This window comes from Centruroides sculpturatus, unplaced genomic scaffold, assembly GCF_000671375.1.
Source record: "Centruroides sculpturatus isolate CEXI.00-Female unplaced genomic scaffold, Cexi_2.0 scaffold1120, whole genome shotgun sequence".
NCBI classification, from domain to species: domain Eukaryota; kingdom Metazoa; phylum Arthropoda; class Arachnida; order Scorpiones; family Buthidae; genus Centruroides; species Centruroides sculpturatus.
The window spans coordinates 135,116-150,337 of record NW_019385344.1 but is presented as its reverse complement, the minus strand read 5'-3'; the positions used below and the strand labels follow the sequence as shown (position 1 = coordinate 150,337).

The 15,222-nt window shown below is 29.2% G+C and overlaps 1 protein-coding gene across 1 annotated transcript in view; it reads right to left on the bottom strand.

Annotated features, from left to right (window-relative positions):
* LOC111637900 (E3 ubiquitin-protein ligase MYCBP2-like) overlaps window positions 1–15,222 on the bottom strand; it is a 263,246-nt gene that overhangs the window by 116,818 nt on the left and 131,206 nt on the right. The window contains 4 exon segments of the mRNA XM_023383504.1: window positions 1,705–1,821; window positions 4,892–4,992; window positions 5,584–5,755; window positions 11,095–11,286. Coding sequence (XP_023239272.1) covers window positions 1,705–1,821; window positions 4,892–4,992; window positions 5,584–5,755; window positions 11,095–11,286 — 582 coding nt within the window.

Sequence of the window (15,222 nt, the reverse complement as noted above, 5' to 3'; positions counted from 1 at the left end):
CATAGTGAAGTCCTTATATACTGACATATCAACGATGCACCACATACATCATACATTAGCAAATGCAGCATGAATATACAGGAAAATGAGAAATACACATTATAAACAAGCACATATGAAATGAATGAGAACACATAAATGAGCACGTAAATAATATGCATTTTACTATCTGTGCCCTATGTGCACATTAGCATTTCTATTCATGCAATTCATGTATGTAGGATGTCCTTTTGTACTAAACTGATCATGCTCTACAACTCTGTACTTGACTTTTTTCAATATAGTGCATTATTTTCAAGACAGAAGTGTTAACTTCCAAATTCTTCACTAGGGGCACTGCAAGTGGTCTTGTCTTGTAATACATAGTCACTTTACTATAACCATTCATCACATTCATAACTGTAGCTATCTGTGATTGTCAGTTATGCGAGTTTATATGGACTTTACTAAACATCCTGAACATATTCAAAGAAATGCTTAACATGTTTTCCTTCAACCTCTAGTCACCTTTACAAATGAAATATAATACAGTAGAGCGCCGTTTATCTGAATCAATTGGGGACTGGGGTTGTTCGGATAACTTATTTTTCAGATAACCGATTATGTATGAAAAAATATATTAATCTATCCCATGTTGAAATTTTTCCCTGTTGCGTGTCGCTTTATGTTGAATTTTTGTCAATGTCAAGCCTAACGTAAATTTTTTAAAATAATAATCGTGATCTATCGTATTGTTAAAAATTATTTCTTTATTTTGTACAAACAAAATAAATACATTAAAAAATATAAAAACAAAATAATTATAATTTGGAAGTTAATCTAATATAAAAAACGTTCGATTCAGCACGACACAGTCTGACTGGAATGCTTTCGGTTAACCGACATTTCGGTTGATCGGCTTTCGGATAAACAACGCTCTACTGTACCATGTTTCTTTATATATAACAGAATAAAGGAGGATTAACATTTTGACTAGTTCAAAACACAGTGCATTTGCAAGAATGAATTATTGTCACTGTCGACATTTATCAAATTCAGAGAAACACAGTACTGTGCTTTGTCTGAAAGGATGTCTAAATGTATTGAGATGTATTAAAGATGTAAATGTATTGATGTCAAATGAATTCTGTGAAAATATATATTGTATACTTGAAAAAAAATGCCTCCTATGATTCTAAATTTTTCAGATACCTTTTTATTAGTATAATAAACGTTTAAATATTAACTGAATAATTTTCAACTGATATTAATAAAATCACAAAAATTTAAACTTGTTTAATCAGTTTATAAACATTTTCTATTCATATATTTTAGGACACAGAACTGTTCATTATTAAATAATATTGAAATGGACATTGCCAGAATAAGCAGAAAAAGATATTTTATAATTTATTATATTTTTTTAATAAAAAAACCTAACCTATTCATAGATATCAAGTGTCTGAAAAGTTACCATGGCGTGAGAAATTTGTAATGGAATTAAAAGTTATATGTACAGTATTGCATACAAGACCTTCTAGTTGTATGCAATACCTTATGTATAATTGTTCAACTGGAACTTAATGGACAACTTACAGGTCTCTTATTCAATACCATATATATAACTTTATTGTCACTACAAATTTCTCACTGCACAATAACTTTTCAAACACCCTATACTTAATGTTAATAAAAAAAAATATCTTAAATGATTTATGTACAAACCTCATCAACAAATGTTATGGTACTATTAACTTGAACAATACCAATCTGTTCACTTTGTAAAGAAGGATGACTTCTTATTCTTAATCCTGCACTATATTTAGTGCAAAACTTACGAACCTACAGAAAATATATTTATTAAAAATAATAAATTCAAAAACAATGTTGTAATATTTTAATTAAATATTAATTAATGCAATGAATTATATATCAACTATATAAGTTTATATAATTAAATTAATTATTATACATAATGTTACATACTTAATATAGCAAACAGGAATATTTAATATGCTAAGGAATTTCTTATGTTTTAAATAACTTTTTAATTTACCAAATATATCATTATATTTGAAAGATATAAATCCATATAATTGAAAAATTCATAAAAGTTTCATCTAATGAAATTCAATTTTTACTTGTTATTATAGACTATAAGCTACTTAAAATAAGGCATTATTCCAAAATATGTAAAATCCAACACAATCACACAGTTTTGTTTTAAAACTACATATTTAAAAATACATATAAATAAGTGTCAGAATTTCTATTACAGTAGATTCCCAATTAACTAACCTTTATGGGACCAGACATTTGACTAAATAAATGAATGGCTAGTTACTCCAAAAATACATTCAAAATACCATTTATAAAAAGTAAATTAAATAAATTATATATACAAACATTTAATAAACATTTACTTAAATATAAAAAATTGATTTATGTTTTTTCTGAATTGAGCTTGTCATTTTGAACAAACATAACTTAAAAAACCAAATATTAATGATAAAATCATGTATATGAAGAATGATTGTGATCCAAACAGTACAGACAGTACTGACATGAAAAAAGTTAAACACGTTAAAAGAATGAACATTACTTGATCCCCAGTTGACACAGATATCTGATTCACATGAAAAATGCAGCCAGTTAAAGTGAGACTAGATAAAAAGGAGCCTGCAGTACATTTTATGAGCATTATATATTATTATAATAAATAATAATTTGTCCTGTGCAAAATACTTTCGTAGTTTAAATAATATATATATATATATATATATATACATATATAAAAATATAGAACAAATGTTTTCGGTTTAATGTGAAATTTTTTTTCTTTTTTGAAGTTTAAAAAATCAATTATTGGTTGTGGAAAATAGATTAAAATATATGCAATTTATTCTCTTTTGTCGGTTGTAAATAAATAAAAAAAATGTAATTATGTTGTATGACTTTTTTATTATTTAATTCATTAAAAATTAAATTATTTTAATTTTATTATTTAAAAAATTAACAATTTAAAAAAAATTCAAAATTTAATAAATATATTTATATAAAAGTCAGTGTAAATATTATTTAAAATTTCCCATAAACAAACTTTAAAAAACTAAATAATGAAATCTTTAAAATAAAAATTTAAATATTTAATAAATATAAACCTAAACATTTGTTTACAATATTAATTTTTTCCGCTATTTTATGTTATTTCATAAACTTAATCTTCTAAGAAAACGACTTTTTTTCTCAAAAAAATCCTATTTTTATTATTATGAAAATAGGAAAAAGTAAATAAAGTATATTATAATGATGCAAAAATAGAAAAGTAAACTTAAATCCAGCAGAAAATAATAAAAAAAATTTACTTGAAAAGATATATATTTTCGTTTCTACGAACTTATATTTTTCAAAAAAAAAAAAAATTACATAAAAATATTTTATTTTTCGTTAATTTTTCTTCTTCTTTCTTCGTATGCACAAAGAATTTATTAATATTTGAGATATGAAAAGGAACAGGAAAAGAAGATTCCTGATCACAATATTCTTGGATGAGTAATGGAAAATCATTGGAAATGTAGAAATGATGAGAAAATAGAAAAAATGTATTATTCATGATCATCATAAATCCTATTTTTCTAACGATCTNGAGCCTTTACTACATGAAAATGAAAATTAATGAATACACTGTGTACAGTAATTTACCTGATAAGACAGACCTCAGAAAAATACTTTATGAGAGCTTTTATACTTTTATAAAGCTGTCTATAATGAAAATTAATTAACTGGGGATTTTTTTGCCCTGCCAGGGTGTGGCCGAGTTATCCGGAGTGCCGGGTTATCGAGAGCCGAGTTTTCGAGGTTCTACTGTATTATTAATATCCAATATACATTATTAGTTGGTAATAGTAAATATTTTAAGTTTTTATGTGACTTTAAATATATTTAGTAGTAGAAATTATAAAATGAATTTGTCTATTATATTTCATATGATTTGCTACGAGTATATTACTTGGAGACTGAACAAAGCAATACATGAAAAAACTTTTTTCATTTTTGAATGATAAAATTCAACAATCATTTCACAACATAAAATTTAACAAATTGTGTAAGAAATATTAAGAATATTCCCATATCTTCTCAAATTATCTGAACTTGAAGGTACCAGGGGTCAAATAAATAAAATTTCAGAAAATTCAGAAACTCATTTTATTTTGTTTTGGGTACATCAAGCACTATGCATTTAAAGTTTCATAAACTATAAATACCATAATGCAATTACTGTATTTGAAAGTAAATTAATTTACTCAAAATCTAACATGATGTTACATATACGTATGACCTAATTTCATAGCACTACAATTGACAGATGACTAGTAAATTCTGGTTACACTTATAGTTTACTCTCTGTGATATGTACATTTTAATTCTTTTAAAACTTTCATATAATCTGGATTTCAGTTAATTGAATTTCAGCTATGAACTATGAACTCTAAATGTACTGGGTACAGATATGCAGCACTTAATGATGAATTACATATAGAACACAGATTCCATAAGATTAAAATGGCACCAAAAAACAGCCAGTTGTATCTTTTTTATGTTTAAATACATGAAATGCTTATCATTGTATGAGTAGTAAACTAACGACATAAGGATTGTCTAAATACACTCAAATGATACTTGCTTAACAAGGATGTCACTTCAAATGATACTTGCTTAACAAGGATGTAACATATTTCTCAGAACATATCACAGTCATTAAGTGGTGCATAGCTTATTTAAAAACTGCTCAATTCTTAATGAAATTTTTAAAATTTGTGTGTGTTTATTTTTACCATGAATTTCTCCAATTTTCTTTTTCTTTTACTACCATTAAAATAATTTTGAAACACACTTTAATATAGATTGATACCTTGCTTGGTTGGTATGATGTTTTTTGGCTAACATTTTTGGCAGGAAGCGTTAGACCTTGTGGAGGTTCTTTAACTTCAACTGATCTCTGTTGAGAACCACCTGAAATACAGTAATAAAATATCAATTTTAATTATTATATATGCAATCTATTTAAATTGTAATGCAACTGTATTATTATTTTTAATTTAATCATATTACTGAAATACTATTTTTAAAATCTTATTAAGAAACGATAAATATATCAAGCTGCAATTTTCAAATTACAGATGTATAAATTCCCATTGGCATCCATCCGTCTTTCTCCTTTTTAATCTCATAACAGACTTAGATAGATGAAAGTTGAGACCAGATAGGAAAAGCTTGGAGACAGGAGGCCCTAATTAACTATATAAAAACTTCTGGTTTAAACTATAAGTCATGTTATTTCAATTCAAAAATTTTCTCCAAAAATATTTTTTGTTATTGTCTTCCACATCAAAGTTATAAAATTATTACTACATTTTTGATACATTACTGAGTCATTCATCACATAGAATTGCTCTAAAAGTAGTTCTATATATCTTAATTGAAGTCTTGAAACTATCATATTAATTACATAAATGTTGGTAAAATAACCAAAAAATTTTATTATAATAAATGTATAATTTTAATATTTTAATAAACTTAACTATATTTAAAGAAATTTCTTACCTACATCAAATCCATCAATAGTAACTTGCAATAAATACCATCCTACAGAACCAGGATTCCAATTAGCAGTGTAAGTGCCGTCGCTATTGGCTCGGACTAACATATTTTCAATAAGACGTTTTTTAGTAGGTGAAACGTATCTTAGTTCTTCGAAAGAATAATTCTCGTATGCCTGTATTATTTTTAAAAAGTTCATTTTAATAAAAAAAATAATAATCAATCAATCAATCATTAATTATTAAAAATACAGTGAGTGATCAGTTAACAAACATAATCCGTTCCAAGACTTTGTTCGCTATCCGAATTGTTCGTTAACCGATTATCAATTTAACATAGGTTTCTATGGGAATTTGATTAATTCGTTCTGGAGACCCCCAAAAATAAAAAAAAGTATATACTTTTTTACTACGTTTATTCATATGTAATAATAAAAATACATATATACACGGTCTTGCATTTTTATTAGTCATGTTTTTTCTGTTTGTGGGGGTTAAAGAATCTATCCAATGTCGATTGCTTTTCTGTCTTATTCATGATTTTTCAGAAGTAATTAATAGCATTGTAATTGTAGAGATCCCTAGGCCTATTAACCTCAACTTGGTTTGGATGCCATTTTAAGACCGTTGTTCTGACATCTTCCTACTTCTTCAAAAGATCTTTAATAGCAGATATCGACATAAATCCGCATTTTCAGAAGAAAACGTAAAAGAATTGTTTCTGTCAGAAATAAAAAAGGCTGGAATTACAAGGGAGAGTTTCAAAGTTCGGGGAATACTATCCGATCAGTATATACTGGGTAGAACGTCGATGTTGACATCTCCTGCGCTCTGAAAAGTTTCGAATTGTTGCCTGAAGACAAAGGAAGACCAATCGGTATTCATTATTTTACGTCGCTTCTTGTGTTTGTTCAGTGAAGTGTTCGTTATCCGAACATATGTTCATTGTCCGATCATAAAAATCTTTCGCAAAAGTGTTCGTTATCCGATCTGTTCGTTAACCGATCACCCACTGTAGTTATAATTTTTTCATTTATTTAATAGAAAATATAAAACTTTCTAATTTGAAGGGTAAACAAGTTTAAAACCGAAACTAATATGTAATACATTATAATAATAATTAAATTAAACCTTCTAAGCTTTTAAGAGTTTCATTAATTAATTAAATCAGACAAACATCATATTTACAAATTTATTTATTTCGTTTACATTTATTTTAAAATAATTTAAATATCTATTTAGTCTTAAATTATAATGGTAAGGGATAACGTAATGAGTCACATTCCCTAAATTAATATTTTTATCCCTTGTTACTTGCCTCTAAACACTAACTAGTTTAGCCAAAAACAATCATATTGACTGAACTTTCCTTGTCTAAAAAGTTTTCTAAAAAGCTCATCATAAAATAGATAATACATTTTTTTAAATCTTATATAAATATAAATTCATAAAAAAAGGCCTATGTAGGTATAATAAAGTCATGTTCTGGGCAGTGGCCATTACAATTATTTATTAACAACAAATTTCTGAATTCAAGATCCATACAGATAATTCCATCTGTAATTTCCTGACCAATTATGACATTATTCCCTGACTTACTAACATATCTGTATTTCCCCTTTCCATTATGTAATATTCAGTTTAACCAGTTTTCAACATCCAATAAATTTACACTTTTTGCTTCTCCACACATTTTTCCCAAAACTTATGCCATGTCTTTGTTTAAAACGGTCTAGCCATCCATTAGAACATTTAAAGTTAGTATCGCCTAGTAATCATTCAAATTCTTCTGCTTTTTCCATTAGTATCAGTCCATTTAGTGGTAAGTTGGAACTTCGGATTTGGTAAAACCACTTAATCAGAGTGGCATCAATATTGGCTTTTTCACATAACTTAATTTTTTTCATTTGTCCCTTGCCATTTTGAACACTTTTTTTCAAAATTTTCTCTCTGTTTTTTTATTATTGTGCACACTGTAGAATTTGCTAAACCAAAGTCTTTGCATACATCTGCCTTTTTTCTTCCACTTTCAACTGCTTTAATTATTTCTACTTTGCAGTCCTTAATGCTTTCCTTTTTAAGCTAGCCATTTCACCTGATTTGTTGCTAAATTGCTGCACAACATGAGAGTAAAGTTAAAATTTATAACAGCTTCACAACTGATGACCGTTCGGTACACCAATAACGAATTAAAACTCAGTCAGCAAGATGGATAAAACTCAAATTTCCTGCCTCTGCGTCAACCTTATATAGTCGTCAAAAGCCGTCTGCTGACCAATCAGCAACTATGCTAGTCATAGCTCTATTCCAGGTTCACCATATGACGTGATGTTTCATTAACCTTCTCTTCCTTGAGAGGCATGCACCACCAATTCAAATTTAGTCAATTGTGGTCTTCTACAATCTTTCCTCAGTAGCATCCATTACCAGTTCAAATTGCCCAATCAGTATGTGGTCAACAGCAAAAATACAAGGTATCACCATGACAATGAGTAACTATGCAAACTAACCCAATCATCACGTCGTTTAAAGATGTGACAAACCTCACACTACTGAAGTCAGGTGGTGAGAGTACCACCCACAGTCATTCTAGGAAGTGGACTTTGACCCTAGAAACTGAACACAGTTTATGTACTGTATTTTCCTTGTTAAATAAAATTCATAATCTAATTTTGTAAATCTGGGAATGATTTAAATATGATGTTAAAACAGGATTTTATCTCATTACAAGTGGGTTTTTTTAACATTATCTAGTATAGTAAAATCATGGGACCAATAAAAATTTGACATTATATTAGGGTTGCCATTACATCCGATGACATTATAATCATATTAAACTGTAGTTAATCGGGGCCTCCTGCCTCTAGGGTTTCCATATCTGGTTGCGGCTTTTATCTATCTAACTCCATTCTCAAGATTAAGGAAAGACAGACAGACAAATGGCAGTGGGAATTTATAGGTCTATAATTTTTTCAAATTGCAGCCCAATAACAATCCAGCCAATTTTGACAAATTGTTGATCTTCACATACTGTATGTGGTCAACAGCAAAAAATACAAGGAATAAAAATACATAAATTGCATGAGGTCTGCCATGTAGTCCAAAATGTCCCATACACAATACTGTTTAGCCAACTGATGGTTCTTTGTATCCTTCCACAACATCAACTGATTGCAATGTTATCCAGATGTAACACAAATGAAAAAAAATTAGGAGGGTTGTGTATGGGACACAATTGCAATTATTTAAGGCATGAATTTGTCTTTGTGTTATTAATGAAAGGATAAGATATAAACAAATAAAGTCTCAATGGTTATCACATTACAAGACAATATCTTTTAAAATTAAGCCAAGACAATTTAATTTACAATAAAGAAAATAGCTTTCTCTAGTATACAATACATACATAATGTGTCTTTATATAATTGGCTCTTTCTCACACAGATGAGGAATAAGAAAATTCCATAGCAGAGTCAACCTTTTATTTGAGGCTTCTCATCTGCCTCCAAATGTAAAATAGTCCAACATTTCCCTCTAGTGGTGCCAGCACAATTAAAATGAATTACATTTTTTAAAATTAAGCCAGAATGATTTAATTACAGGATGATTGTATATAGACACATTATGTATGTATTGTCTACTACAGAAAATTATTTTATTTATTGTAAAGATAATATCTATCAGTTCGAACAATGACACTTAAAATATTCACTTTGGAGTTGACACACTCAGTTTTCTTATGCTCTCTACACAATCTACATTGTTCAGCATTAGTCATTTTGAGTTTTTCTGATTCTTTTAAATTTTTCTTTCCAATGATATACATTTCTTACATTTCTGTTCATATTTCCTTTGCAATTTCTTCAACATTATGAAAATTTTCTTCAACTTTCACACTTATTGATTTATAACTTTACAAATTCTATTTTATCAATTATTATTGCTAAATAATATTTTAGATCCTATCATTCTGTACAAATTGACACCAATTTCGATGTCCTATCTCTTCACAATCCAAAGCTTCACTGCCCAAACACTGCACCATGTCACCATTTTCAGTGTTCATGTGCAATCGCTATCCCTCCCCTGAACAGCTGCACACCCCCAAAACCCATCATTTTAAATACAGAGACAAATCTTTTATCCAACAAAATTTAAATTGTAAATTTATAGTTTACAAGATATAAGCACAACAAAGCTTGCTGTCCTTTTGGTCGTAGACCTCCCTATATCAAACTAAATTTAAAGACATGTTCAGAACAAAAGGAGCGAGAGTGACAGATGGATTCCATCCAGTAGAGCATGTTTATCCAAAAGTCGGTTATCCGAAAGAATTCCAGACGGCAAATTTAAATTTTCACTAGTGCTGGCTACTCCAATATTTTTTTAGTTGATGTGTGTGTTTTAGCTGGCAGCAATGGCACTTTTGTGTGGTGTTTTTCTGAGGACTGTGTGTCGTGCTGAATCGAACGTTTTTGATACTAGATTAACTTCTAAAGTATAATTTTTTTTTTGTTTTTATATTTTTCAATATATTTATTTTCTTTGTAAAAAATAAAGAAATAATTTTTTACGATACAATAGCCACGATTATTATTTTAATTTAAAAAGTTTATATTAGACTTAACATCGACGAAAATTCAACGTGAAGCAACATGCAACGGAGAAAAATTTCAACACGGGATAGGTTAATATATTTTTTCGTACATAATCAGTTATCCGAAAAATAAGTTATCTGAACAACCCCAGTCCCCAATTGATTCAGATAAACGATGCTCTACTGTATTTGCAAATTCCCTGACTTTTTCTACTGAAAATCTTATTCCCTGAATCTCCAGGTCTGTACAGACCCTGGGAATTGGTATTGTTTTACACTTTCATACTTCAACAGATTTAAAACATAACTCTATGTTCTATCCTGATAAAATCCAACAGATCATTTGGCAACAGATTAAAAATACTCTCTTCCATAATCTGAACAAATATATAAATAAAAATAGAAAACATGCTAACCTTAAGTTCCCCCATTTAAATGATGAGAAACTTAAAGTTAGTATGTCTTTTATATTTTATTTTTTTTATTTTAAAAACCGTTTATGATAATTATCTAGTTAAATTGTAATATAAATTCTAAATATTCATATTTACATATATTATGCAATAGTTATAGTAACATGACAATGCTAAAATAAATATCCTTCAAACAAAAATAGTGTTATAAATAGTTCAAAAGGTTAAACATATTTTATTTCAATTAAACATTTTTTGACACATTTCATATACCATCATCACATAGAACATCTGTAAAGCATTATTTTTGTTTCAATGAACATAGACATATATATATATTATTATTAACTTTATATGCTATATTTAAAATTAACAGATTGTTTTCAGAATATTATATGTTATATTTAAACAATGTTTATGCATGCAAAGACATGAATTACATTGCATTGTAAAAAGTGTCATTTTTTAATTAATCATATTTTATTATAAATAGCATTGTATTCACCTTCATAACAGTGATAGCATAATAAAACATTTTATCCTTTACTGTTATTTCGTAAGGAGTATCTAAGTTCGGTGGTGGATGACTCCCAAATGTCATGACTCCCGTTTCCGGCTGACTAACTCTAGGAACTTTTCTACTCGGATCTCCGCTTCCGGCATCGTATACATTATGCGGAACAGCTTTTACTTCTACCTAAAAAATTATATTTATGATTACTTTAATTTAATAATTTTTTCATAACTGTCAAACTTTTTAATGCAGCATGATTAGTCCTTTAAATGCCTTTGAGAAAAAGGTCCAACATTATCAATCACTTTTATATATTCACTACTTAAAACATGTTTTTTATGAATAATATTCCTAACATAAATTATATTATAAAATATTATTTTTTTTTAATTACTTGAATATGCAGCTTGGAAATTTTTTTACTGATCTGAATATATAATAGAAACATAATTATTCTCAGGCAAACCAATAAGTGTAAAACACTACTTTTCTATAATTTATAAAAAATTTGCTATGAATGTACTGGACGCAATAAATAGTCTAGTACCAACTGTGCCAAGTGAGTGGTTAAAGAGATGGAAAATGTTACAGTGCTGTTATTAATCACATATACCTCCCTAAATGTACACTTTGCATCTATTAAATATTGTCAATTGTCTGTATCTTTAATAAACCAAATGACTACTGGATTAAATTGGGCAACTTTTCCACAATTATTNAAATGAAAAGAGAAATAAATTTCTCTTTAATCTAAAGGGGAAGGGGTGTAAGGAACCAAGTCTGAGCTTTATTTTTATTTTACTTTTATTTTGCTTTCATTATATTTTGTTTGGGGCTTATGTTTAGTTAAGACGAAGGTTTCCTCACCATTCACCTTAGTAACTTAAAAATAGAAGAAAAACCAACTCACCGACGAAAGAAAAGCGCCGTAGAAAAACTCGCGCACACTTGCGCTTCCCAAGCGGAAAAAAGTAAGTCCGCACCGAGAAAAAGGGGGGGAAGACCCCACAACCCAGTTAGGAATCACTAAACCTTAAAAGAATAAAGCATCCCGATAATTGTTAAAAAGAATAATGTAAAAGGTTAGCGAAGTATAGTCGGAAAATTAATATAGTACTTTACACTGTACGCAATAAATAGTCTAGTACCAACTGTGCCAAGTGAGTGGTTAAAGAGATGGAAAATGTTACAGTGCTGTTATTAATCACATATACCTCCTTAAATGTACACTTTGCATCTATTAAATATTGTCAATTGTCTGTATCTTTAATAAACCAAATGACTACTGGATTAAATTGGGCAACCTTTCCACAATTATTATTAATTAATTTCTGAATAATATGTCACTAGAGGGAGGCATTAATAACAGATGGCACCTAATGCCTCCCTCTAGTGACAAATTATTTAGAAATTAATAAATAATAAATTGTGGAAAAATAGCCCAATTTAATACATTAGTTGTTTGGCTTATTACTGAAATATCGGGTTTTGAGATGTTTGTATATCTTTAATAAACCTAAGTCTTCATTTTGAATATCACAATGATGATAAAGAAGAAGCATACTGTGGAGTCATACTAATCCAAAATGGCCATGGCTATCCATTTTAACCAAGATAGCATCGATCCACACTATCTTAGCAAATCAGCATTCTACTGTAAATTTAATATATGTATCTTGCACAGTGTAAAAAATGTTTCTTCTTCTTTAATACTAGTGCAAGATTAACAGCTTTTTCCCAATGTCAACTTACTATATTAAAGCATCAAAACATTTTATTATTTAATATCTGTCTTAGTAACATTGTTAATTATAAGTTTTTCATTTTTCGTACTGTATATGAAGTATTAATTCTGAAGATAAAAAATTTATTCTTCAAAACTACTCAATTAAATACAGATTATAAAATTCTTAAAGGATCTTTTGTTTTAAATGAAAGAACAGGACTTTTTACACAAAAAGTTCAAAAATCCTTTTTAATTCTAATAATACCATTTAAAATTTTAATTGATATTATTCTTCAAAAGATGAAGAATCATAATGCTCACTTTTCCTGTTTGTTTGTTACTTGTTAAACTCTTGTATTGACAAAACAGCAAATACAAGCTTGGCACTTAAGCAGTTTTGGCAGGGCAGCAGTATTAACCCATGATCAAGATCCTGGGGAATAATGGGTTAATATTCATAATGGGTATATGAAAAATAACTATTTCTTTGTAGCATTAGAATGCATTCACAATCTCTTTAAATTCAATTAAATATAAAATAATATCACACGGACCTTCTATAAACATGCATTAAATTTAATAAGATAAGAAACAAAACACCTTTTTTGCCAAGAAATAAATATAATTTGAAAAAACAAACGTTTTCAGCCTAGTTAATAGGCCATCTTCAGGTCGAAAAAATGGAACGTAAATGTTCCATAAATAAAACATAAAAATTATTTAAATCAAAAATTTTACAAGAGAAAAAAAAAATAACGGAAGAATAAATAAATAAATAAATTAATTAATTAATTAAAACAAAAATAACATAAATCTTCAATGGATTAATTCTGGTCGAAGTTTCTAGTATATTTCTTAACCAAATATTTCCATGCCGATGGTAGGCTCTCCGCATCTCTCGCATTTAAACAGCCTTCCCCTATCCTACTTCTGTATATTTCTATTTTCTCCGCCGTCATTGCTAGAGTTGGGGAAGACAGAGGCTTGATGATTGTTGCCTCATCCCATTTAACCTCAGATCCTTGTATTTACACCACTTGGGACAATATCGTTGAATTAGATGCTTTTCTTATGGCGTATCTATGTTCTTTGAGCCTTACTCCCAAGTTTCTGGTAGTGATGCCGATATAATCTTTTTTAACATCCAGTTGTAGGTTTTCATAAGGAACCTTATACACCCCTGCTTTTTCTTCCGCTTTTATACTATCCTTATCATTTCTCAAGATCTTATACAAATTAGGGGCTCTTCTTAATACCATTCTTGATTCCTTTCGACTAGCAATTTCTTTCATTACACTAATCATACTACTATTATAAGTAAACTTTGTGATCCTAGTAGGAACATTCCTTAAAGCTCTTTCTCTTAAAGCCCCTTTCATACTTTTTAAGCATTCCTACAATTATATTTTTTCTGTAACCCAGGGTCCGGGCCACCTGCAATATTCTATCAATCTCCTTCTCCCTGTCAGCGACTCAGTCACAATATAAATAGGCTCTCCTTATTAACGCTCGGAAGGCTGCCATCTTATACCGATATGGATCCATGGATTGGGATGGTATATATAATGGGGCGTGTGTAGGTTTAATATAAACACTTGTGGACAAATGTCCTTTCATAAACCGGATATTAATGTCCAAGAAGTGCACATTCAAGGAACTCTTTTGTTCTAATCTCAATTTAAGTCCATCATCGTTATCATTGATTCTACTCATAAATTCATGCACCCTACTATTATTTTTCCATAAAATAAGGATGTCGTCCACATACCTGCTGAAATATACAATATCTTCCTTGAAACTATGAAGTACCCGTCTTTCTATTCTTCTGACAACTAATTCGCAAAGGATTCCTGAGAGGGGACTTCCCATCGGAACCCCTCTTTTTTGTCTGTAGACCTGACCACAAAATGTGAAACATGACTCATAGCATACCAGTTGCTAAACTGGTATGCTATGAGTCATGTTTCACATTTCAGAGCTAGAAGAACATGTTTCACAGTTCTTCTAGCTCTTGGGTGTAAAGAAGCAATTGGGAGTTCTTTATGTACAATAAATCCAATAACGCATCCACGCAAGACTCAATCATTACTGAAGGATACATGCTTTCATAATTTTAAACGGTCGCTACCTCATCTTCCATTAAAGATATACCTTGTATTTCCTTGACAACAATAAGAGGATCCTGTGCCACTAGACTATCATCATCAAGGTGTGAGGATAAATGTTCGTGCAGCCTTTTTTCTAATATAAAGGTGGGTCCTCTGCATTTCTCTACAACTGGCCTTAACTCCATTCCGGTCTTGTGGGTTTTAGCGAAAGCAAACAATCTTGGAGTTCCGGGCCTTGGGTTCCAGCATTTCTTGAGAAAAGGTAAAACAGCAGAAAGTCCTGAG